The sequence below is a fragment of the Arachis duranensis genome, chromosome 5 (assembly GCF_000817695.3).
Source record: "Arachis duranensis cultivar V14167 chromosome 5, aradu.V14167.gnm2.J7QH, whole genome shotgun sequence".
NCBI classification, from domain to species: domain Eukaryota; kingdom Viridiplantae; phylum Streptophyta; class Magnoliopsida; order Fabales; family Fabaceae; genus Arachis; species Arachis duranensis.
Window position 1 is genome coordinate 93,764,234 of NC_029776.3, and position 26,356 is coordinate 93,790,589.

General features: G+C 33.7%; 2 protein-coding genes and 1 long non-coding RNA gene across 6 annotated transcripts in view; 1 reads left to right on the forward strand and 2 right to left on the reverse strand.

Annotated features, from left to right (window-relative positions):
- The window catches only part of LOC107490660 (zinc finger protein VAR3, chloroplastic), a gene marked incomplete in the record, with an annotated part of 4,637 nt that extends 269 nt beyond the window's left edge, over positions 1–4,368 (forward strand). Inside the window, 7 exon segments of the mRNA XM_016111458.3 lie at positions 353–470; positions 602–969; positions 1,425–1,541; positions 1,799–1,915; positions 3,357–3,449; positions 3,581–3,685; positions 3,966–4,368. Of these exon segments, the coding sequence (XP_015966944.1) occupies positions 353–470; positions 602–969; positions 1,425–1,541; positions 1,799–1,915; positions 3,357–3,449; positions 3,581–3,685; positions 3,966–4,080 (1,033 nt within the window).
- A 669-nt stretch (positions 4,369–5,037) lies between these two features.
- LOC107490658 (pentatricopeptide repeat-containing protein At1g62930, chloroplastic-like) lies at positions 5,038–8,574 on the reverse strand. 4 transcript variants are annotated; one of them, XR_008009414.1, is made up of 3 exons: positions 6,765–8,574; positions 5,618–5,994; positions 5,038–5,259 (listed from the first exon to the last, which is right to left on the reverse strand). XR_008009414.1 is itself a non-coding variant. In XM_052261532.1 (2 exons), exon 1 carries the CDS (start codon positions 8,523–8,525, stop codon positions 6,771–6,773), a length of 1,755 nt encoding a protein of 584 aa, XP_052117492.1. In that variant the 5' UTR covers positions 8,526–8,574; the 3' UTR covers positions 5,321–5,994; positions 6,765–6,770. The 4 variants fall into 4 exon arrangements, 2 of the variants coding, with proteins under 2 accessions (XP_052117492.1, XP_015966942.1); XR_008009413.1 differs by lacking the exon at positions 5,038–5,259 and having other exon boundaries at positions 5,321–5,860; positions 5,949–5,994; XM_052261532.1 differs by lacking the exon at positions 5,038–5,259 and having other exon boundaries at positions 5,321–5,994.
- A 4,674-nt stretch (positions 8,575–13,248) lies between these two features.
- Positions 13,249–15,468, reverse strand: LOC127747423 (uncharacterized). Its single transcript, XR_008009215.1, has 3 exons — positions 15,329–15,468; positions 14,793–14,948; positions 13,249–13,735 (listed from the first exon to the last, which is right to left on the reverse strand). It is a non-coding gene; the product is annotated as an uncharacterized LOC127747423 (long non-coding RNA).
- Between the last annotated feature and the right edge of the window lie 10,888 nt (positions 15,469–26,356).

The following is a 26,356-nucleotide window of genomic DNA, read 5'->3' on the forward strand; positions in this document are numbered from 1 at the left end:
ATATTTGCGTCTCATTAGATTATTGGAATGCGAGAGAGTACTTAATTTTTAAGTTGAGTTTGCAGCGGGAAGCACATTTTTCATAACTAGCTTGAGTTCATGAGTAGTTTTCTTTACTTGTTTGGTGACAATGGAAGTTTTCTATTTGTCTCTGAAGTTGGTTATGTAAGAACTGAGAAAAATGCACATTGAGGAGGGTCTAAAGGCGAGGTTATTTTGCTATTTCAAACTCCAAATAAGCTAATGTTAACACAAACACTACATTCAAGCATCAGCAATTTAGCATCATGGTATGTTAGAGTTAGAGGAGTTTAGAATTAGCATCAAGTTCTTTTGCTTCTTATGCATGCAGGTTGCTGTCCTCGAGTGATCTTCAAGCAATCGTGGAGGGAGGATGTCCTAATCTTCTCCGAAAAGCTGTAAATTCGGCTAAAAGGTTGAGAGCCCACCTGCAATTAGATGAAGGGGATGTATGTCAGATCATTTTTTGATTTTTTTGTTTCAAGCTTTACGCTTTTAAAATGCATGACGTTCAAATGTTCCTGTTAATCCATACGATTTAGTTCTTTATTCTTCACTCAAGTTTATTGTTTTTGTTCAGGTCTGTAGTGCTTGCCACCTGCGAGGCTCCTGTGATAGGGCTTATGTGATTATGGAGACCCTTGGAGTTGATGCTCGAACTGTGGATGTAGTTAGAATACTTTTGTTCTACGCACTAGATCCAGTTGTTCTTTCTGGTGGAGAGAAACCCTCGGGGAGAGAACTTGTTGAATTATCTGTGCGAAAACTTCTCTCCCAGCTGATTGAGTTGAGCGAGTCATCTCCTGCTCCAGCTCCTCATGCTCCTGTTCCTGCTCGATCAAAGCCCACTGCCCAAAATGCTTTGGCAGAAGGCCGACCACTAACTTCAACAACTAGTAAATTTTCAAAAGAAGCGGAGATGAAGAAACATGACTGGATTTGCCAAAAGTGAGTCATACTAGCTGATGCAGCCATATCTTCAGTGAATTTATAGTTTTTCTCCATTTCCACATGAAATTTGGAAGATATTTTGTTATGAATTCAAGCAAGTGATCTATCTACTATTTTTTTTATATATTAAAGCAACGTCATCTCTTTGACTCTTTCAAAATCTGTTGTCAGATGATTACCTATTTTATTTTACCTGTCTAATTAGGTTTCTCTCAAGCAAATTGCTTTAACAAATATTGTTCATTCTGAAGAAGCTGAAGTAATTTAGGCCTGTAGATACTTTACTCTACCTTTGTTAATAATGCTATACATGAATCAAGATGAAGAGCTTTCGAAATCTTGGTGCATATTTCCATGACTTTTTGACATCTACAATTTACCTATTGGCCACCTAATAATTCATTTGTAACAGTTGATTCTCTCATTTCTGTTTGCTTCCATGTTTCCCGCAGATGCAATTTTATGAACTTCTCTAGGAATACAGAATGCTTAAATTGTAAAAAAAATAAGCCAAAGGATGTTGATCTGCCAACTAATCAAATGAGTAAAGGAGATTGGATATGTCCAGAGTAAGTCCTCTAGCTGCTTCACTTGCTTTTTACTAGCTTTTATCCCAGGGCATGGTCACATTTTCCATTTATTTATGAAGGTTCTTTTTCTGAAAAGTCGTATAATTTTGGTTCATAACAATAGCATTATATGAATTACCCTGTTCTATGATCTTTTTTCTCTAACTTTTGTAGTTGACCATATGCAATTATGCATGCCTAACTGTTTCACTTGCTCCTTATGATCTGCTGACATATTCTTGTTGGTTTTGCTGCAGATGCAGTTTTATGAATTTTTCCAGAAATTTTCAGTGTCTAAAATGTAAGACAGAAGGGCCCAAGAGGATCAATCCAGATGAAGTTGAAATGAAAAAAGGAGATTGGAATTGTCCACAGTGAGTCTCCTATCTTTTATATTGTTTTACTATTTTCGCTAACTGTTACATTTCCAGGGAATTGTTTATACCTTAGGGTACCTTTGTGATAGAAAATGAATCATTGTCTCTTTCATGGATCAAAGGTGAATAAATCATATTGATAGCAACACTATACTTGGGCACATTGATAACTTCCCACTCATTAACCCTTTTGATAATATACATTGCATTTAATTTCTTCTAGAATTTTTCATGCTTCATCTGTTTCTCATTTTGGTTGGGCTCATTTTGAAACTAAACACAACTCTATTTTTCCATAGATAGATAAATCCACAGATAAATGTTACAAACATTTATTTCGGAGTTCTCAATACCATCATTCTAGCTATTTATTTTATATATTTTTTTCTTGATAACAAAAGAAAGAATATCATTAATGTATTGAGAGAAAAGTACAAATGGGTGGAGGAAAGAGTTTCTCCAAACCATTGGAAATACAAACAAGTTCGGAAGCTTCAATGAACTGCAACTTCCAATCTCTCATCATGTCTGAGTGGGAAAGTCATCTGAAAAAATAATATATTTTAGACACAGATGCTAAACACCTTTTTCTATCCCAAACAAACAACTTTTCCTGTGAATCTGTCATGAAATGTACGAAGACTGTTCTAGCCAAATGCTCCGAATAGTGGAATATATTGCACATTGCCACAAAAATTTAGCCTCTTTCTTTCTCCCAAAACCTGCAAACATCATCAAAAGAAACTGAGCTAGTGATATGAGGTGCACCCACAATTCTCGGAACACGCTGAACAAAGAACTCCACAAAGAATGCTATTTATTATATTTTATAACCCAGGATTCTTGAAATATCTAAACCCTATCAGACAGCTGCAGTTGGCACTATTTTAGGATGCGGACTTTCTTTGCACTAAAATGGTGAAACATATAACTTAGATGTCAAAAGTTATCATCTATTAAGCTTGTTCATATGATATACTCGTCCAATCGCTAGAATACATACACACAATCTCATGTTATGTAAATATTTTAGTATACAGTATAATTGTGTGCTTCTATAAGCTCTGTGGATCCTCTATTGTTGTGCTGTGTAATTTATTATATGCATTTTTTTGCTGTCTTTGTTTTATGATGTTGGGATGGTGGTTTTTTCCTTTTGAGCTTGTGGATGAATGGATTGTTATATATATTATTGTTTTAATTTACAAAACGATGCCCTGCATTTGCCTACTATTGCATTTGGTATCATACTAGCTACCAACAATGCTAATCTGTAATCACACAGCTCTCATTCGCAAGCATCCTTTAACTTAAAGCTAAAAGGAGCTTTGGCTTGAGTACCAGCAAAAGCTGGATTCATAGCACTGACAGATTAGGAACAGAATTCGTGAATGTCGACTTATAAGCAATAGTTTCAAGAATTTTCTCGTTTATATAGGTGCGGGTTCATGAATTTTGCTAGTAAATCGAAGTGTTTGCGTTGCTCTGAGCAAAGACCCAAGAAACATCCCGGGGACTGGAGTTGCTCCAAGTAAGTTCTCTTTCTCCACCTGACCCCCGAGTTTCTTGTTTTATATGTTGCTTTGTGTATTATGTGGAAATTCATATTGACTTTCAAAGTTTGGTTTAAAAAATTGTTAATAGGATTTCTATTGTATGTAGGTGTGGTTTCATGAATTTTGCTAGTAAAGTGAAGTGCTTGCATTGTCAAGAGCCAAGTCCTAGTTCCAACAAATATCAACATCCCGGGGATTGGAGTTGTCCTAAGTGAGTTTATTGTTTCTTCTTCTTCTCCTTTCCCTCTCTTTTATCGTCGAGAATTTTCTAGTATGCTCTTACAGCATACTTAATGTGTGCTCCAGGAACATTCATGGCTACTCATTTTGTGTTATATAATTTTGAAACAGCATAAATGAAAATAAGTGGCTATAGATGTTTTTGAATTACATATTAAATGTGTTTAAGGAGCATACAAGTCCACCTGATCCTGTTGTCTCTTCTCTTTTCCTAGCATGCTAAAGTTTGTTGTTTCATATTACTTGCTTAGGTGTAATTTCTACAATTATGCAAGAAATAAGAATTGTCTGAAGTGCAACATTGAACGACCTAAAGAGCAACCAACCAGTGAGCATGAGGAGCATGTTTGGAAAAGATCATATTGATAAAGAGATCCATAGGGCGGCATTTGCATGGTGGAGTCAAATGTGGGTTTTCTTTCCAGTTTATTTTCTAGTCATTTCATTAGAAAGATACACATCTGCAATATAATCAGAGAGAGTTATTTGAATGTAATTGAAGATGTTTAATATGATCATGTACAGATCTAGAAGCAAATTTAACGATGTGTAATGTACCATCACTAATATATCTGGAGTTGGATTGAATCTCGTGAAATGTGAATGTTCCAACTTAATAAGGAAGAAATATACGAAGACGAAAATTCATGTCAATTGAAGTATCAATTCGAGCAATTGTAAGATCAAGCAAAAGAGTAGTATTTTTATTTCTCTCGTTATGTTTTAGTCTTGCTATATTCCCAATATGATAATTGAGGAATATAGCAAATAAAAGGAGCACATTAGTCGAACCCTTAAACTCTAACTAATATGGAGGAAATATCTTGAAAATAATAGTAATAAAAAACCAGCATACCAAAATCCACTATAAGAATCAACCGAGTCAGCAGAAGCATTCAACAAAATAAATCCAAAACTCCATTCGGCTATTTGGCAGCCATCAAAAGTAATTACAGCTCCGACTCCTATCAATAATTATTGCCACAGAAATACAATAGTAACAAGAATCATGGCCTCTTTCATTTTCTTCTTCTTCTCCATGTTCTCTATCTTTTCTTCACACGCGATATCTTTTGTTTTGACATCAAGTGTCATCATCACACGCTTTAGCATAAAAAAGACAATTTTGATGTGTGGAACTGCTTCTAATAGATAACGAGATAAATAATAATTACCAAAAAAAAAAAGATAACGAGATAAATTGGGAAGTTTAAATTTTAGATGGATAACCTAAATCGATTTCGTTTAGGTTGTAATCTGAAAAGGAAATAAAGACAAAAAGGAAAATCATAAGAGGCGAATAAAGTGTGATCTCTCACCTTTAATTCTATAAGTGGGACTAGAAATTAATAAGAGAGAGAATAATGAATGGTGACTGGACACTATCCAGTTTTTTTTTTTCCACTGGAGAGGATCCACTCCCATCCTTAATCCCCACTTAAATTCGTTTTACTACAGTTCTTGGAGAATTCAGTAAAATAAACAACAGTTCACGGTTGCTAATGATAAATGTCAACAGTCATGGGAATTAGTTAGATACTCCACCTACATAAATAAAGAAAAACAAGTTGCACAGTTTAGGAATAGCAGGGAAACCATAACAAAATTATTAACAATTGTGAAAATCAAAAGTGCAAACTTAATTGAATAAAATTGAGATAGTCAAAACATTCGTGATAGTGAGGTCATGGCAATGCCAAAGTCCTCTGCCCCAGCGTATAGAGAATTTATATAACTATTCTACATATTCAACAACAATAGAAATGTAATTTTAATTTGAGATGTATTTGACCTTCTTTTATCTATTCAATAAGCCTCTAGCAATTATTTCACGAAAGAGTTTTTCTGCCGTATCATTCTCATCTTTTTCAAACAAAGCTCAAATAATGGATTCAAAACTCACAGCATCAGGAATGCAATCATCATGTTCCATTTTTGACAACAGGGCCAATGCATCTTCAAACAGATCCTCTCTAGAAAGACTATTGATCATAATATTGTATGTCTGGACGTCTAGATGATAGCCTCTAACAGGAAGATCCTGAAAAATCTCCTGAGCATGTTTAAGTTTTCCACTTTTGCGTAGGCCATCAATAAGTATGTTGTATGAGTGTATATTTGGTGAATGCCAATCTCTTCAATTTTACTGAATAACACAAGTGCCTTGTCAAGTTGTCAGCTTTTGCACAAGGCATCTATCAAGAAATTGTAAGTGAATATAGAAGAAGGTTGACCTTTATCATGCATCTCAATCAAAAGCTCCAAAGCACGGGAGATTCTCTTTGATTTGCCCAAGCCATCAATAAGAGTGTTGTAAGATTTGCCCAAGCCATCAATAAGAGTGTTGTAAGTTACCGTGTTAGGAATTAAGTTCTTGCGACACAAGTTTAGATGTACAAAACTACAAACTAAAATCAAGGCAAGAGAAATATTGATGCAGAAAAATATCTGCTTTGAAATACTTTGGCGGCCAAACCACACACTCATTTAAGCAGGTCAAAATCCAGTGTAAAGCAAATATTGGCAATCTCCATAGAGAAGTCGGTGATCAACAAGCAAACTAACATAAAATTTGAAGTTGGGAAACCATAACCGAATTATTAACACACTCATTTTAGAACCACATATTTTTCATAATAATGTAATTTTCCTTATACAGAATGCAATGGATTTGCAAATGTTTATAGCACTCTTTTTTGTTTTTCTTAGTTTGTAGCATGATAATAGTTAAGATATATGATCTCATAGGATAACAGTAAAGAACTATTAATTACTATAAAGAGATCTTAAACACTAAACCTGTAAGCTACAAATAGGAATATCCTCTAAAGAATCAATAAAGCAGAGTGGGATTAAAAAGGATGATAGCAATTACAAAAATTGAAAGCTCAAAATTAATTGAATAAAAATGAGATAGTCAAGACATCAGTGGTATTGATGTTATGGCATTGCCAAAGTTCTCTGACCCAACAGATACAGAATTTACAGAACTATGATACATATTCAGCAACAATAGAGATGTGATTTCAGTTTGAGTTGATGTATCTTACTTTCTTTCATCCATTCAATAAGCCTCTAGCAATCATTTTCCGAAGAAGTTTCTCCGCTCTGTCATTCTCACCCTCTCCAAACAAAGCACGAATAACGATTTCAAAAGTCATAGCATTTGGTAAGCAACCGTTGTCTTCCATTTCTGACAGCAGGGCCAATGCTTCTTTAGATAAGCCCTCTTTGCAGAGCCCATTGATCAGAATATTGCATGTCCTCACATTTGGAGGATAGTTTTTAATAGAAAGATCTTGAAAAATCTCTTTTGCATTTGTAAGTCTTCCACCTTTGCATAGGCCATCAATAAGTATATTATACGTGTATATATCTGGATCAATGCCACTCTCTTTCATTTGATTAAATAACACAAGTGCCTTGTCAAGTTGTTTGATATTGAACATCCCATCCAACAAGGAATTGTAAGTGAATATATCAGCAGGTTGACCTCTATTATGCATCTCAACGAGAAGCTTTGAAGCACAAGAGATTCTCCTTGATTTGCACAAGCCATCAATTAGGGTATTGTAAGTTATTGTGTTTGGAACCAGGTTCTTGCGATGCATTTCTTCAAGGAGACTCAATGCTTCATCGACCAGCTTTTTCTTGCATAACCCATTAACCATGATATTGTAACTCCGGATATTAGGAGACACTCTACTTTGAGCCATTGTGTTGAATACATATTTTGCCTTATGTAATTCATTAACCAAGCAATACCCATCCATTAAACAATTATAAGTAACCACAGTTGGTTCCACAGCATCTTTTGTCATCACAGCCAACACACTCTTAGCATCTTTCATGTTTCCCTCCTTACATAGTCCATCAATCAAAGTATTATAGGTACGAACATTTGGATTAATGTTTTTCAGCATCATATGATTTAGTAAATCAATGGCTTCCTTGAGTTGGCCCGCAAGGCACAATCCATAAGTTAGAGTGTTGTACGTGATACCATTGGGAGAGATTCCCTTAGCAAGCATTTCAGAGTATAAATGGAAAGCATCACTTACAAACGTATCCTTGCACAAGCTATCAATAATTGCGTTGTACATGACGACATCAGGAGCAATCCCATACTGTGGGATCTTTCTCAACACTTGAATAGCAGCAGATGTGTGTCCGGTCTTACAGAGTCCATTAATCAAGATGCCATAAGTGACTTGACTAAACTGAAATCCATGAGCCAGCACTCTGTCATGAAAGTGCAGTGCGTTTTCAACATTATCACAGAGACAGAGACCTTTAATAAGTGTATTCAATGTTATGGTATTTGGCTGAAAACCCATCCTGAAAATCTTGGCCAATACAGAGAAAGCGAGAGTGATTCGACCCATGTCGCAGCAACAATCGATTAAAATATTCATCGTAACTATGCTGGGCGCAATTCCCCTGGTTTGCAATTGCTGAAAAAGGGAAATGGCGGTGGGGAAATGGTGCGTCTTGGCAAGAGACCCCAAAATCTGGTTAAATTGGATGATGGATGGAGGGCGACGCATAGAGAGCATGCGAGTGAAGGAATCAACAGCTTCATCAACATGGCGAGGGGATGTGAGCTGAGAATGAGAGTGAAGGCTTGACATTGAACATGAACAGGAAGAAAAGCGAAAAGGGAAAACATAGGGCACAATATGAAGAGAGAAGCTGAACCTGGAGAATGATGCTGCACGCAACATGTTTGTGTAAAATAAAATCCGATCAAATGAGAAGAAGGATTTGGAAGAGAAAAGAGCGAATTGAATGGTGGAAACAATCACTGTCATGGAAACAGAGATTGGTTTGGTTGAGACTTGACAGTTGACACCAAAGCAAAGAACCATGATAATGAGATTGGAGATGATTTCTATTATTTTTCTAACAGCATAGCTGATTATCTAAAAGTTAGATAATTATATAAAAATATTTAAAAATCTTATTATACTTTTAAATTAAGGAATTTAATTAAATTCTCGAGTAAACCCAAGAAAAAGAGTAAAACACACAAAAGTTTTTTAAAAGAGACGCTAAATTAAAAAAAAATCTTATAGATATATAAATTGATTAAGGATATGGTTTATATGTATATTAAAAAATTAATACAATTACAGAAGATATGTTAAAAAATTATTAAAATTTATTAATTCTAATTATCAGTTAATTATTAATATTTAAAAATATATTATTAAATTATTAAATTAAAAAAATTAAATTAATAATTAAATAATAATAAAAATTAATAAATTCTGGTAACTCATAATATTTTTTTAATTACAAAACTATCACCCCTTTAATATATGGTTCATTCATTCATATGTGAGCACTATTGTTGTGGATTGTGACAATAATTAATTCTTAATTTAATTTTAATAAAATAAAAAATATTTTATATAACCGTCGACGACTTTTTATATAAAATCCTAGACTATGTAAAGAAACTCCATTCAAATATTTTGGTCATTTTCGCATGTAAAACATTTTCAAGAATCCTGCAAAATTTAGGAAAAATACATAGAAACCTAGAACATAAATCATTCTAATTTCTAAATTTTAGCAAATATATAAATATTAATTTTTTATTAAAAAAATTCAAACATCTAATCATATGTTTTTTATAAGATAAAAATTTATATGTGGTTATTTTTTATATAAAATTAATAATTAAAAATTATTAAATAATAATTTAATTAAATATGTAAAATTATGTAATAATTTTCAGTTGCTATTAAAGTACTGCATGTGAATTTTTACTTTTTTTTACAATGATTATGCACAATTGCACATAATAGATGTGTATTAATGTAAAAAATAATTTTTACTTACGTGATTTAGAAGTAATAATAATATAGTATTATTACATTCTTTTCTCTTATATCCCCTTAGGGACGGATTTACTTTTATAGGTGTGGGAGCAAATACTCTATTACAATTTAGAATTTTATTGAGTAGTATATAATAATAATATTTATTTACTTTTACTAAATTATTAAATTTGATTCTACAATAATTTTTTATTCAACTTTCGACACTTGATAGTCAATTTGAGTACTTCATATTAGATGTCCATTATAATGATCAATTTTTAAATTTAAATAAGATTAGTGTTCTTTTTTAGAAATCGGCTCGAAAGACTATTATTTATCCATTTGTGTTTCTTCTTTTGAAATTAGTTTTAGTTTTTTATAACTACACTAATTGAATGAACTTTTTCAATTATGAATATTATCAAGAACTAATTGTATAAAAGTTGAGTTTTAAATGATTGTTCAACAACATATACAAAAAAAAGACATTTTAATTATATTGTCTAGGTTTCAAATTATGAAATATAAAAAATTAAATTTTAAATTATATGTTATTATTTAAATTACTATTTTAGTATTTTAATATGTAATTAGATATTTTGAAACCTAATCATATTTTACAATAACAAAATATAATTATAACAATAATTATGCTACGTATACATAAAATAATTACTTATACAGAATAAATCTTAAAATACAAATTTTGAAATATAAAATACACATTAAAAATAAGTTAAATAATATATATATTTATACACAAATCTATAGTAGATAATTTGATAGCTAATTTTTTATGTAAACGTAATATTTTTATTATAAAAATTATTATCATATTATATATATTTCGTCCCCACTATCAAAATTTTCTGGATCCGTCGCTGTATACTCTGAAACGGCCTAGGGTGAAGGAATTATACCATAATTGCTGGAATCGAATTGGTGATCAAACCGATTAAGATATTAGTTTATTGGTTTATTGGTTTAATAAAAAAATTACTAGTTAAATTGATAGAACAGATCGCACGTAAATAAAAAATATAAAATAACAAAAAACGTAAAATTAATATTTAAAATACATATATTTACTAATATTTTAAGAATAATTAAGTCTCAAAAATTATATATAAATTATAATATAAGTTTATATATTTTATATTATATGAACAAATATATAAACATATTAAAAGTAAGAAGATATAAAATTATAGAGAATTATATTGTAATGTAAGTTGCACTAGATATTGATTATATATAATTATAAACATATTATGTAGTAGGAAGATAGTTGACCTAGTGGTGGAATTATGTGCAAGCAATGCTGCCAGATTTAAATCTTGCTTTTAGCATTTTTGTAAAGAGGCTTGCTACACATATAAGCCTTTTTGGTTTATAAACTATATAAGTTGGCCTAAGTCTAAGAAAAAAACATGCGCACCACTCCTTTAAAATTGAGCGTCCAACGCACGCGCCTTACAACACGTTCATTATGTTGCATTCTTCCTATTCTTCCTCAATCAAAACGCAAACCATCAAGATTCAAGCGACATTCAAAACAAACTATGATTCTGAAGAAACGTTCCAACTCCTCGCGAAGAGTAGAAAAAAATCAAGAAGAAAAGATACAAATCTCTATAAAAAATCACCAGAAAAAACGAAAAAACATTATTCAAGGTACTGTTTTACTGTTCTTCTAGGTTTTTTTTAGATTATCTCTGCCATGTGCCTCATCTTTAACCAGCAAAACATTAAAAGATTTCAAGAAGAAATATACTGTCTCCCCCCTTATATTGAGTATATTTCTTAAATCCTTTAGGTGTATTTCTTAAATCCTTTGGGTGTATTTTTGTAATTCTTTGGGTGTATTTCTGTAATCGTTTGGTTTATTTCTGTAACTGTTTGGGTGTATTTTTGTAATTCTTTGAGTGTATTTTCTATAATTGTTTAGGTGTATTTTTGTAATCGTTTGGGTGTATTTCAGAAGTTCCATTATCTTCAAAACAATTTCAAAGCTTGATTCCAGAAACCATGAAAATCGAAAAAATAGAAGGAGATCGAAGGCAAAGAGAGAACGCACAAAGGAGATCGAACAAATTTGACAAAAAAACTCGAAAAAGGAAACGAAATCTTTGAAAAATGGAAGTTATATATTCACGCGTTAATTGATTTGGATTGATTTAAAAGTCTGTTAAAGAGGCACGTAACATACGCACCGCGTTTATGGGATTTCGTTCTCTTCAAGCTTATAAAGCTTGTAAGCACAAAACACTTGTATGTAGAGATTAATCCTTTTGCAAACTAGCTACAATTGACCAATTTAAAATGAGTTTGACCGATTTAACTGCAATTTGCATCGATTTTGACCGGTTTGTTGTCTTAAACGGTCAGAACATCAAATCAAATCGGATAGAGATCCAATTTTTCGGTTGAATCGATCAGTCCGATTCGAATTTTATAACTATGAATTATATACAAAAGCAGCATGTCTATTCAAGCAAGCATCATGATGTAAACGTAATAAAAGCTCATATTGAAACAAAACTGTCAACAAACACCAATAAATTTATAAGTGCACAAGATAATTACAACCCATTTCTACAATTCAAAACTAGCCATGTCCCAGTACTAGAGGATAAAGCTTTTTGGTTAATGATATTTTTTAGCTTATTATTTGTTAAATTAGATAAATAGAGTACAATTAGTTATGTTTTGCTATTGTAAATCAATTGAATACTTTTACTAGTGATACCGGTTATTGTATATATGAACACTAAATTAATGTTAATGACCATTCACTTTTCATTTTTTTTAATATGATATCAGATGAATAGTCACTTCCGCTATTTCTCTTTTTTTTCTTTTCTCTTACTTTCTCAGAAAATTTCTATTTCTAGGGAAACGTTTTTTTCTTTTGTGTTTTTCTTTCACGATTCTAGCGTGATTCCTTCATCATCATGGATGATCTCACCAATCTATATTTTCTCCATCAAGTTAATGGTCCTGGACTCGTTCTCATAACCCCTAACCGGTGATAACTATGATTCTTGGAGCTGTTCCATGGAACTTGCTCTTTCTGTCAAGAACAAACTTAGCTTTGTTAATGGTTCATTGCCCCGTCCGACTGCTGATAATCCTCAGCACGTTGCTCTTTGGACACGTAGCAACAATGTGGTACTTTCTTGGATTTTCAATTCGCTTTCCAAGGATATTGTTGGTAGTGTTGTGAGGTCGCGAGTAGCTTTGGTGGTTTGACAAGATCTTCGTGAGCACTTTCAACAGCGTAATGGTCCACGAATTTTTCAACTTCGACGCAATCTTATGGTGCTGTATCAAGGCTCTGACTCGTGAGTGTTTATTTGAGCAAATTGAAGTCTATTTGGGATGAATTGAGTGCATATCATCCTATTGTTCAATGCGATTGTGGTGGCCTTCGACCTTTGCAAAATTTTCATGATAGTGAATATACAATGTCATTCTTAATGGGATTCAATGAACACTTCTCTGTAATTCGAGGTCAATTGTTGTTCATGGAGCCTCTCCCTCCTATTAATCGTGTTCTTTCATTAATCCTCTAAGAAGAAAAACAGAAGGAACTCTATGTCAAATCCCTTACCTCTGATCCTCTTGTTTTTGCTGCTAAGGCTGAATTTAAATGATATAGAAAATTTAAAAATAAAGGTCCTGTTAAAGGTGTTGCAAATCTTGCTTCGACCAATACAAACGTACCTCTTCTATCACCAACAATTTCTAATCCACCAATGAGACAGACACAGTATCAACATCTAGAGTCTTTTATCCTCTCAGAGTGCCTAAGCCAATACCCAGTTTCTTACATAACAAAAAAGAAAAAATTTTCATTTACAGAGAAACAGAATGGAGGAAAATTGCTCTTACAATCAGGTGCGCTTCGCATTTCTCGTCTCTGTCTTCTCTGCCTTTGCTTCACTAGAACAACAACCACCACCATGCTCACGATGATGATTGTACTGGTGGTGGTGATGACCCCCACTATGAGGATGCTGATGCGTCTGCTTCCCCTTGAGCTGCTTCCTCATGTCATAAGCATTCTCCCCATCTACATAATACTTCGCCTCCACATCATGAATCTTGTAACCCAGTGTCTCCGTGTACAAATTAAATGTAGCACGATTGCTCTTTCTAACATGCAGGGAGACATACTCAGCACCAAACACCTATGTCACATTTGGTAAATACAATTAGTCATTCAGATACTAAGCCCCTTTGTAAAGCTAACTAGTGATTACAGAATCCAACATCTAATAAACTTGTAATTGAACATGAATAACTTGCTAACTGAAGCTGCAAAGAAAGGGAGAAAAAAGGTGAAAAAACATTTTATTAAACCAAAATTTACAAAGCAAAGATTATTTTTATCTTTGACAGTAGTATTCACAAAGATGGTATGAATATGAACAATCAACTATGCATTGTTGTAAATAGGAAGGCACCTTGAAGGTTCAACCTTTGGTTTTCACCCTAAAGACCAACTTGCTTACCACCAAGCTTAACCCTATTGCTTATATGCATACCCTTACAACATCTCTAATTTCATGGTAACCAAACTTGTAACTAAAGAAACCAAATCCTAACAAACATTTTTAACTTGCAATTGAAAGCAACAACTGGCTCACCGAAAACCAAACAGATTGAAAGATAAGCTAAGGAGATAACTCCACTTGTGAAATTTCCAATAGCAACAAGGTTAAACCCTTAGAACATTTTTCTTTTCATCATGCACAATCATGCTATTGCAAAAACTAACTCCTATAAGAAACCTGTAATTCAATTCCAAAAATTTGTTAACAGAAACAACTATGTTGGGCAGAAAAATCATTAATGAGATACCAAAGTGACATTCATTTTCATTTTCAACTATGATTAATTACAAAGCTTCTTTTATGATTTTGCAAAGGAATCACCACAAACCCCTACATAATGAATCAAAGTAACAATTTGTAATTAAACTAGGGACATAGATTGCAGTAGAGATACAAAATGTTTCTTCTACGGAAACCATGGCGTTCCGGCAACTTCAGAACAGAAACTACAGTAACAGTATTCAGTAGCAAAGTGATTAATCAGATACCAAAATGACATTATTTTTGTTTTCAACATTAACCAATTACAAATCTTTTTATTTTACAATTTTGCAAAGGAATAGCCATAAAAAGAGTGAAATCAACGTAACCATTTTGTAATTTAAATGGGGACACAGATAGAACTACAGACATAAACGTCTCATAAAGAAACCAGGAGTATCTCAAGCCTGCATAGCCAGCAGGTCATCCACCGTTGCCTTCCTTATGCACACCATCGACCCTGTTGATATGCCTCAACAAAGGATTAGGAACTTTGCATTCAAGTTTCCAAACCCGGCTTATTCACCTAATTGACGAGTAAACCAATCAAAACTTACTCTGAAATATTCTCAACAAATAACATGAAGAAATATTCAATTGCCATTAGTTGTTTATTGGATAATATATCATAAATAAGTAGTCTTATAAAGAAGATGAAAATTACATGTATTCTAGATTTTTACAAGTATTAGGAGAAAACTTAAGTAATGTGAGATTTTCATAAAATGAACCTCAAACTTTTTAATTCTATAATAAGCACAGATGAAGGATTGGACATTCATCTAATAAGAACGGTATCATTTCATTTTATTATTGTCTTTGAAAAATAAAATGACAAGCTCAACTTAAAGGAATAAATCATAAACACACAAAAATCCATCAAAGGTTTAGAGTGTAAAAACATACTTCCACAATACCAACAGAATCTGCTTCTGTATGTTACATAATCATCATAGCAATTCTAAATAACAAAGATCCCTTACAGCTAAAATATCACAACTCCTCTTGTGACCATCTTCAAAACTGTGTTGCATACCATAGGATTACATGACTTCTGTTGAGTTTGGAAAAGTGAAATGATGATCAAATATTATTAAAATATAAATTAAGAAATTAAAATTATTAAATGTTTATTTAATTGTTTCCAATTGGTTAATTGATGGTGCTGCTTGTCAGGAAGAAAAATTTAATTTTCTATTGAGCCAGTCAATACAAGCCCGTTTTAGTTGACAAATAAGTTTAGCCCAACAATAATTATTTACTTCAAGTGGCTAAACAAATTAAGGAAAGATGGCCCAAAGCCTTAGTAACCCGTTCGGTGATCACAAACCAAAAGGGATTCAAATTGTCAAAGTCTTCATGCCTTGGTTACTTGAACTCAAATTTCAATTCAATTAATTATACTTCTTAGTAACCAAAATTCCAAATTCAATGTGATTTAGTTTTATTGAAAGCTTCCACTAAAAGCTTTCTTGCTTCCTGTCTTCTCTCTCCTTTTTCTCTTGTTTCGATCAAATCAATCACTCAAAGAAGAAGATAAAAGAAAAATAGAAAGCATAAAGTCATCTTGGGTCAGATGCTCATCAACGTTCAGAATTAATTCTTGGGGCCAAAGTCAAGATCAATCGTCAAGATTGAACAAGTTGGATGAAAAAGGATGAGAAATATGCACGCAAACAGATTCGGTTTCTCTCTCCCTCCTCTGTTCAAGCCGACGCTACTCTGATGTTGGAGAAGAAAGATGTTGTGAAGGTGTAACTGGCTTCAACCTTGGAAACTTCACTCTTCTATATTAAGGGTGAACGGCCAAGGGTTGAGGTAAGGAGAGTAAGTGAAAAAGTACAGAGTTCTCATAGCCACCATAAAGCTTTTTGAGTTTTTCTCCTTCAATGAAGTTCATTTAGTTTCTTTTTCTTAGTTTTGTCTATCTGAGTGTCATGGTAAAAGGTAAACATGGTGAGGTTTGTAAGAAAAATCCAATGAGAGGAAAAAGACAATGAGCAAAACTAGAGAAAAAGCTATAGATGTCTCAGAGTTTCTTTCTATATCTTTCTGTTGTGTGTCATGATCCTGTGGGAATTTCCTTGCAAGTTAAGTTAGCACTTTGCTATTGAAAGCTTGGTTTGAGTCCAAGTCAAATTCAAATTGGGGTTAGAATCTGGATTTGTCCCAGATAGGATTGAGTAGATTCTAGGAAAGAATTGGTGTCTGTAATCTTGAAAAGATAGTAAAATTTCATCATTGTTGTGATGGAGACTGGATGTAGGCTACATTGCACCTAGTAGCTGAACCAGGATATATCTAGTGTCAATTCTTCTTTCTACTTTTTTTCTGTTTCTGGTTCTCAGGAGACAAAATGAAAAATGTCTTTCAACTTGTTACGAGACAATACTAAAAATGTCTCTCAACTTGTTACAAGACAAAAGTGAAAATATCTCCCGAAGTTTGTTGAAAAAGTAAAAGTAATACTTTGTGAAAAAGAAAGCTAAGATTCAACCCCCCTTCTCTTAGCCACTAATTACCATCAATTAGTATCAGAGCTTGGTCTCAAAGAGATCAAGCTTTGCAGCTTGGAGAAAAGATCCTGATGGAGAATAATAGTGGTATTAATATGGTGGCCTATACTCTGACAGAAGGGCAATCAAGCAACAGACCTCCATTCTTCAATAGAAAGAACTACAGCTACTGGAATGAGAGAATAAAGATTTTTGTTCAGTCCGTAGATTACAGACTCTGGAAGATAATTCTAGAAGGCCCACAAGTCCCAACCACAACAGGAGCTGATGGTGTGCTTGTTCCCAAGGCTAAGGCAGATTTGAATGACGATGACAAGAAGAAAATAGAGCTCAATGCCAAAGCGGTCAACCTACTTAATTGTGTTGTCAACTTCGAGAAATACCGACGGGTATCAAGATGCACAACAGCAAAAGAAATCTGGGACAAGCTTCAAGTTATTCATGAAGGCAAAACCCAAGTCAAAAGAACCAGAATAGACATGCTAAACAGAGAATACGAAATATTCTCAATGAAGAAAGGAGAAACAATTGATGAAATGTTTGAAAGATTCAACGTTATCATCACTGGCTTGGATGCTATTAGAACCAAACATTCAGAATCTATGCTTATGAGGAGAATATTGAGATGTCTCACTAAAGAGTGGAAAACCAAGGCTATTGTAATAGCTGAGAAAAGTAGCATTGATGAAATGACCTACGATGATCTAAGAGAAAACTTACTTGCTTTTGAAAACACCTATTTAAAAAAGGATATAAAAAAGAAAGGAGTTGCTCTCAAATTAGTCACTGAATCTCTGGATGAAGAATCCAGCGATGATTTATCTAACAATGATTTTGTTTTGTTTGCTAAGAAATTCAGAAGAATGATGAAGCAAAAGGAATGAAATAAAGGAGGCAGTTCAAGGAAACCTATAAAGGGTTTAAGCAAGGTCATTTGTCATAATTGCAGAAAAGCTGGGCATTACAAGTTTGACTGTCCAAAACTAAAAAGAAGACAAGTCGAAAAAGGAAAAGAAGAAGGAACTCATGGCATCTTAGGAAGACTTGGAGAACGACTCTGAAGTTGAGGAAGAATCAGACATTAAATCTCAAACCTGTCTCATGGCTAATCAAACTGATGAGGTACGTCTCATTGAACCTACTACTGAAGACCTTCATCTTATGATAGATCATCTCAATGAAAAAATCAGATACTTCTTACATGAAAACTATGAACTTGAATCTCAAGTTACCATTCTAAAGGCAGAAAATGGTTTTCTCAAAGATAAATCAAGGGAAGCCGAAATTACTATTGATCTTGTTGAAGAAAACAAGTGGTTAAAGGCTGAAATTAAGGGCTATGAAAACAAACATTCTGTGATTGCATATCTAAATTATTTTGAAGAAAATGAAAGGTTGCATAAAGAGGTACAAAGCCTAAAAAAGGACCTAGCTAACTTTGCTCAAAGTTCTGAAAATTTGAATAAACTTTTGCCCAGTCAAAAACCTCTCTATGACAAAGTTGGTTTGGGTTTTCATAAAAATTCAAAAACTATTTTTGAAATATCTTCTTTTGCTAATATGGCTTCCACTTCGGATGTCAATCTCAACTTAAAGGAATAAATGGCCAAGATTGAAGAAGTTGGATGAAAAAGGATGAGAGAGATGCATGCAAACAGATTCGGTTTCTCTCTCTCTCCTCTGTTCAAGCCGACGCTATTCTGATATTGGAGAAGAAAGATGTTGTGAGGGTGCAACTAGCTTCAACTTTGGAAGCTATACTCTTCTATATTAAGGGTGAACGACCAAGGGTTGAGGTAAGGAGAGTAAGTAAAAAAGCACAGAGTTCTCATAGTTACCCTAAAGCTTTCCGAGTTCTTCTCCTTCAATGAAGTTTATTTGGTTTCTTTTTCTTAGTTTTGTCTGTATGAGTCTCATGGTAAAAGGAAAACATGGTGAGGTTTGTAAGAAAAAACCAATGAGAGAAAAAAAGGCAGTGAGAAAAATTAGAGAAAAAGCCATAGATGCCCCAGAGTTTCTTTGTACATCTTTTTGTTGTGTGTCATGATCCTGTGGGAATTCCTTGCAAGTTGGGTTAACACTTTGCTGTTGAAAGCTTGGTTTTAGTCTAAGTCAAATTCAGATTGGGGTTAGAATTTGGATTTGTCCCAGATAGGATTGGGTAGACCCTAGGAAATAATTGGTGCTTGTAATCTTGAAAAGATAGTGAAATTCTATCATTGTTGTGATGGAGACTGGATGTAGGCTACATTGCACCTAGCAGCTGAACCAGGATATATCTGGTGTCAATTCTTCTTCTCAGCTTCTTTTCTATTTCTGGTTCTCAGGAGAAAAAATGAAAAATGTCTCTCAACTTGTTACGAGACAAAAGTGAAAATATCTCCTGAAGTTTGTTGAAAAAGTAAAAGTAATACTCTATAAAAAAGGAAGCTAAGATTCAACCCCCCTTCTCTTAGCCACTGATTACCATCAACTTCAAACCCCTGAACCCACTTTCCATTATCTAAAATCGATTTAGCACATAAATAACATTAAGAGACACATCTATCAATTCATTTGATATATCTATCGGTAGCAAATTAATTAGATATTACCCAAATATTTCCATAAAATGTATGCAATTATTATCAAAAAATAAAAAAATTAAAAAATGTAGAAAATGTTGACTCGTTCATCAAGATTCTTCATCAAGCTATTGAAACCTACAAGCTTCAACTAAGATGATACCAAAACAATATCATACATCATAATGCACTTCAACATAACACACCTAAACATGGAGCACAATTCGAATATTTGACAACCACATCTTAGCAACACACCACAAATATCATGAATAAGTATGACATGAACCAAAACCTAGAAATTAAGTGACTAACATAGGAAAATACAAAATTAAAAAGCAGAACGAGACTAGAAGGTGTGTGGAAACAGACAGAAATACGAGAAGGGATATGATTGGATGATTGAGCAGGTGTGAGAGATAGAGAACTTACCGTCGAGTGAGAGGGTGATGGAGAGAACATAAAAGGCACACCGCAACTCTACTCGAGTCGAGCCGAGCCGAGCCGAGAGTTTGGGTTGGGGTTGGCTTAATGTGAGAGTGAACCAAAGTTAGATGGGTTGTGGGAGTATACTCCTATTTGGTAATGGGCTAATGGCTTTTTCAGTTAGGTTGATGTATGAAAAGCAAGTAAATGACCATTTGTATCCATAAAATATATAAAAAGTGACAAATGTATTTATGAAAGAAGAAAACTCATCTTGTAACTACTGAAAATGACCTCCGTGTGCTGGAAGTACCTTGACATTGGTTATGCAGTTGGTCCGTTAGTATCCAAATCTACATGGCAACAAAACTCCTCCAAACCTATCTATGTGTAACCCAACGTATACCTTTATAAAAATTGAAACCCTATATGTCTTTCTTCCTTTTTTCTCCAATTTTTATCCTGACCCAGAAATCTTTACCTTTCTTAAATACGAACACTGACAAAGAAAAATCCTCTAACCCCTGGCCATGTCTCTGTGCAGATTTAACTCTGCTATGAGTAATGCAAGTTGCAGTAATGCTTCGAGTTTGAGGAAAAAGAAGAAAAAGAAGCTTGATGGGAGATATTTCTGTAGGTTGGAGTTTGCATTGATAGAATCTGGCATGATAACAAACCCAAATAGATGATTCATCCGATGTCCCCTCTAGATGGTAATGGCTTAGCATTTTTCATTTTTTCTGTGAAGGTTCCATTTTTTTTCATTGACAGTTGGATGGGTGTGGATATTTTGATTTTCTAGACAAGAAACTGCAAATACTTTGTGTGGATGGATGAGGTCAAAGAAGGTTGGGAAAGTCTGCAAAGATCGTTAGTTAAAAGGAATACAGAGCATTCTCATGCAAGATGTGAAGACGAACTGACAATCACGGCAGGAGTGAAGCTAGGACAAGTAGAGTGTTGCATGTAACCATGGCATTAGAGTTGTGTTTTGTTTAGCTTATAACTTGTATTTAGTGACGAAAATATAGTATTGATGTAATCTGGATATCGTTGTTGTTTATGACCATTGTTTCTTGTTAATAATGACAAACCAGTTTGAACCAATGCAATTTGTTATATTTGACAGAAGTACCCATGAATGATTAATCAGATGGCATAACTAACCATGTATATTTGCTTTATTTGACTAAATAAGTTCTATAAGAGTAATGAAATGATGTCCAAAATATGCATTTGTCATATATTAATTCCTGTCATACATAACTAAAACACAAAGCTCTAATTATATAACACTGTCTTTAAAGGTTAAAACAACATATAACATATGATGCATTGTGGATTCATAGAGAAATACAAGAGTCTAGTATCTCTTAAAGAGTACCTCATATTACCAAAATGAAATTAAAGAGTCTAGGGATTGTGCTCAGAACCTCATCATAGTAGAATGAAACAAAAACGTCTACTATCTCTCTTGATCACATGAAAAATATCAACAAAACAAGCACAAAAGTCTAATTTAGATTAAAATAAGATTGAACTAATACAACAAACAACATATTTTTCATCGACTAAACAACTATGGTATTGGAGTTGAGTTGTTGCTCCCACTTGATGCAATATTACTGGGCCCATTGGATGTTTCTCTACCTCTGACCATTGTTCCTCTACCTCTAGGCATAAACTGTATAAAACATGTGGCAGTCCCAACACTAGCACCTCGCATTGTTTGAGGTGTAACCATGGGTGTTGTTTCTGAGTTGGTTGTGGGAGGGTTTGTAAAGAGAGAGTTCTGGTAGATGGCGCAGCATTTGGAGGAGGTCTCTCAATATTTCTCCTTTTAACAGGCTTTTTGGTTATTGCAGAACTCGATAGGGAATTTGGTTGAGTTTTCTGGAGTTGATACAAGAAGCAATAGATTATGTATTTGCAGAATGTTACGTAGTTAATGACAAATAGAATGTGCATCAAATGAGATGGCACTTACAACTACAGCTTGTGGGGCTACTGAACCACTTCCCTCACTAATGCTTGCTGCTGCTGTTTCAGTATCTACAGCTTCTAAGGTTTCCTCCCAACACGTTTCGGCCAAAACATCAGGATCTTCATCCCCTGCATCTACATGCTCCTGAGGTGCACCACTCCCGCCAGTCATTGCTTCTTTCCTCTTCTTATAACTCTTATTATTGTGACCCGACTGTAATCAAAATAGGAAATTGTAATAATATAATTTTAATTGCAAAAAATATAGTTACATGCAGAGAAAATAGGAAATTGTAATAATCTAAATTGTACATTGATTTAAGGTGCCTGAAGACAGTATTTATAGAAAATAGTTGCATATCTCATCTTCGTTCTACGAGGGTCGAAGACCTCAGCAGGACCATCATTCCTCTTGTCTCTCTTGAGGGAAGGTCTCCTAATAGGTTTCTTATAGCGAGGTGGCAGAATAGGCAAGGTGTCTACCTTCTCCCAAAACTCTTGGCTTGGAATTGGAAGTATTGAATATTGATAAGTTGTATTGTATGCACCCATCATTAGCCAGTTATGGGCAAACTCTTCAGGTATTCTATTTTGATAAGCTAGGGTAGCACATATATGCCTGCAAGGGAGGCCGGTCAATTGCCACAGGTTACAGCTGCAAGTTCCCTTGCCCAAATCCACACTAACTTTTACAAGTAAATACTACTCGTACATATTTCCCCATCGTCTTTGGTTAAGAGAGACCTCCATTTATTGCTTGTCCTCTTCTCCCTCTCAAGTATACTCTGTTGTGTAGGGGTTAACCTTCCATTGTATCCAATTAGTACCTTTTTATTTCTTGCTATAATTTTCATGACATAGTATATAACTTCTTCAAGCATGGTGATGATGGATTTTCCTCTCATCTTCTTAATATTACCATTACACACCTCACAATTATTATTTGTGTAGTTGTTCACCTTTGGATATTCACTGAAATGAGATCTACTCCATTGCTTGGGTTTAATCTTGTCTAGGTATTCCCAAGTCCGAGCATTGACTTTTTTAAGCCTTTTCATGGCAGCATCAAAATCTTGAGGATTGTTAGGAAAGAAGTATTAACCGCTTGAGAATTCCTATAAATTCATGTGATTATATGATCTTGATGCAAACAAAAAAATTCATACATTGTTGCTATGACTATCGCAAGACATTCCTTTCAAGAACAGTTGTCACTTAAGCAAATTAAATTTCAAAATTTAAAATAGTACAGTTTTAAATGACTCAATTAATTATACCATGTAATAATATTTTATGCTTTTAGTTTTATATGAAAAATAACCACTATGCAAGTAACTCAAAAATAGTGTTCCCTAATCATTAACATAATCACAAACAAACCAATTCAAGAACAAAACAACATTCACTAACAATCCAACTCAAAATAATCACTAACAAACCAATTCTTGAACAGAATTCACTAATCACTAATCACTAACAGGTTCCCAACTCAAAATAATCACTAACAAACCAATTTAAAAACAACATTCATTTATCACTAGTCACTAACAGGGTTCCTTAATTGCTAACAGAGCATGTCACTAATAGGACTCACTAATCATGCAAATATACATAGAATCCATATCAATATCCAGAATATATTAACTCACTAAAATCATTAAATATATTAGATACCTTTTGCATATCTGACATGAAGTTAAACCCGCTTGCTCTAAAATCTCCAAGGTCCTCTTCCACTATCTCTAAAAATCATTTCCAGCTGGCTTTGTTCTCGGATTCAATAATGGCATAGGCAATAGGGTATATATGGCTATTTTCATCTTGTCCTATGGCTGTAAGTAGCTGACCCTGAAGTACCCTCTGAGAAAAGTCCCATCTAACCCTATAAATGGTCTGCATCCTCCAAAAAATCCCTTTTTACAAGCATCAAAACGTACAGAAATTCTGAGAAATAGAGGGTTTGAATCAAGCTGTGGATTAGTGTGTATCCTCACTGTGGACCCCAGGTTAGTCTTTAGTATCTCATTTGCTAATCACGAAGCCTAGCATATCGAACAATCTCAAAATCCTCTATCCTTTCTTTTTCTTTGCCCATCAATCTGTAGATTTTTCTTTCATTAATCAGTACATCATACTCATTTTTGAAGAATTGGTCAGCCTCTCTCATTGTTAGATTTGGTTGGACTCTTATTCTCTCCTCTAATTCATGTACAACCCATTTTTCATCAGCTGACTTACAATGGTTGCCTCTGCTGCAGGTATGTTCATTGACAAACGTCTTAACCTGATAACTCAGGGAAAAGGACTTCTTAGCACATTATATTTTCCATGGGCATTTCTCATCATAGCAGATTGCCTTGCTTCTGGTTGAATCACATCGAGGGAATAATATGCTCATTCCAATGTTAATGTTAAACTTTCAAACTATCTTTTTGAAATGGCTGAGTGTTTCAAACTCCATCCCCAACTCCAACCAGACTTGGATAACAGGAGCATCAGCATTGCTTCTAAGAAAGACTAGAGGCTGATCAGTATCTTCATCACTTGCTATGCTTCTCAATTTTTCTGATTCATAACAATGATATCTAGCATTTTCATCCGAAAATTCTTCCACGTTAACAAGGACATAGATGGATGAAAGACTGTCAGGATCAGGATTGGGTATGAAAGATTGTCCACTTGAGGGAGGCCTCTTTGCTGATCTTCTCTTGCTCACCTTAGGCCTTCCCTCAGCCTGCTCATCTGGGTTGGTCTGGTTGTTCTGAGGAGTACTATTAGTATCCGAGGATAGGATTGGGTCTGATTCAGGATTTGATTATGAAAGCAGATTTCTATATGGTTATGGAATTTATTGGGTTACTTGTTCAGCTGTTTGGGCTTCATTCTCACTGGATACTGAGACAAAAATTGTACTTAGAGATGTTGAACCAGTTGTATGTATTGGCTACTGCTTTTGCTCAATGGGATGTTGTGAAGGTTGTGATTAATTGGAAGGAGGCTCATCTAGTTGTACAGGTGTTGTGAGAGACTCAGACATCTGTTTTGCTAAAGATCTTTGTTGGGCCACATTAACCCCATCCTCCTTTTGGGCCTCAACTTCAACCTGGTTGCTTGCTTCATGAGCCTCTTTCTATTCTGAGCCTCACCCCTACCATGGGCCTCCATAAAAAATTATACATGACCCACTATTTTAGCATCATCATTATCATCGTTAACAACTATAAATCTTCTTCTTGGAGTCTTCTTTGGAGTTGGATTCCTCTTAACACAAGTCTTCAATCTCATCTTTGTTGGCAAAAGATTCGATGATCCCAGAACGTTTGGACCATTAAATGGTCTCATAACAAAACATGTTTTTTAAGTTTTTAATAATTGCTAAATAGTCCTTTTCTAATTTTAATTACAAATTAACCCCATATATTTAATTATAAAAATTATTTTTTATTTTATAAATAATTATTTTATCATTCATCTATCATGTTTATTAACAATCAAAAATAAAAATAATAATGAGATTAAATCCAAGTCCACCAGTTTCAACTATATATCCTGAATTCCTGATCATGTTTCTGTCAAATTTGATCATATAGAAAAGCTCATCGGCTTTCTGCTTTCTAGTATTATTATTTATTTTCTTCCACGTGATACCAAAGGCATGGATCTGTTCTACAATTCCTATTATTCAGTTCAGTTAAACAAAGTTGTGGATCGAAAACCCATACCTTAATACTCAAAATAAGAAAATATTTTAATCAATTGGTTGATTCTTTTAGTTTAATTTGCTAATATTGAGTTTGATAAGGATGAACACACGAACAACTTTACCTGTAACGAATGCATCATCATCATCGGTAGAAGCACAATTAATGGATTGAATTCGGCAAATTCATATTGCTTTGATGACTTCAATCGATTGGGTAACACAACCAATCAATTGAATTGTGAAACCTCAAGTTGTTTTGAAGTCTTCAATCGATTGGATAATATAAACAATCAATTGAATTATCAAAAACTCACATTCTAGTCATCGTTCAATCGATTGGGTAATATGACCAATCGATTGATTTTTACAAAAATCATACTGCCTTGCAATTTTCAATCGATTATTTTGTGATAACCTATAGTCCAATCGATTGAGTTATGAGAAAGCTGAAATTCAATTGATTGTTTTGTTAATCCAATCGATTGATTTTCTAAAAAACACGATTTTACAGTTCTGGACGAATGTCATGGATCAAAGATAAACTTTTAATCAATTGGGATTGCCAAAAAGTTTATTACGATCAATGGAAGATATAATTCGTTATTGTTTTTGTTTTTTATTGTTAATAAATATAATAGATGAATGATAAAATAATAATTTATAAAATAAAAAATAATTTTTACAATTTAATAAAATATATGGGATTAATTTGTAATTAAAATTAAAAAAGACTATTTAGTAG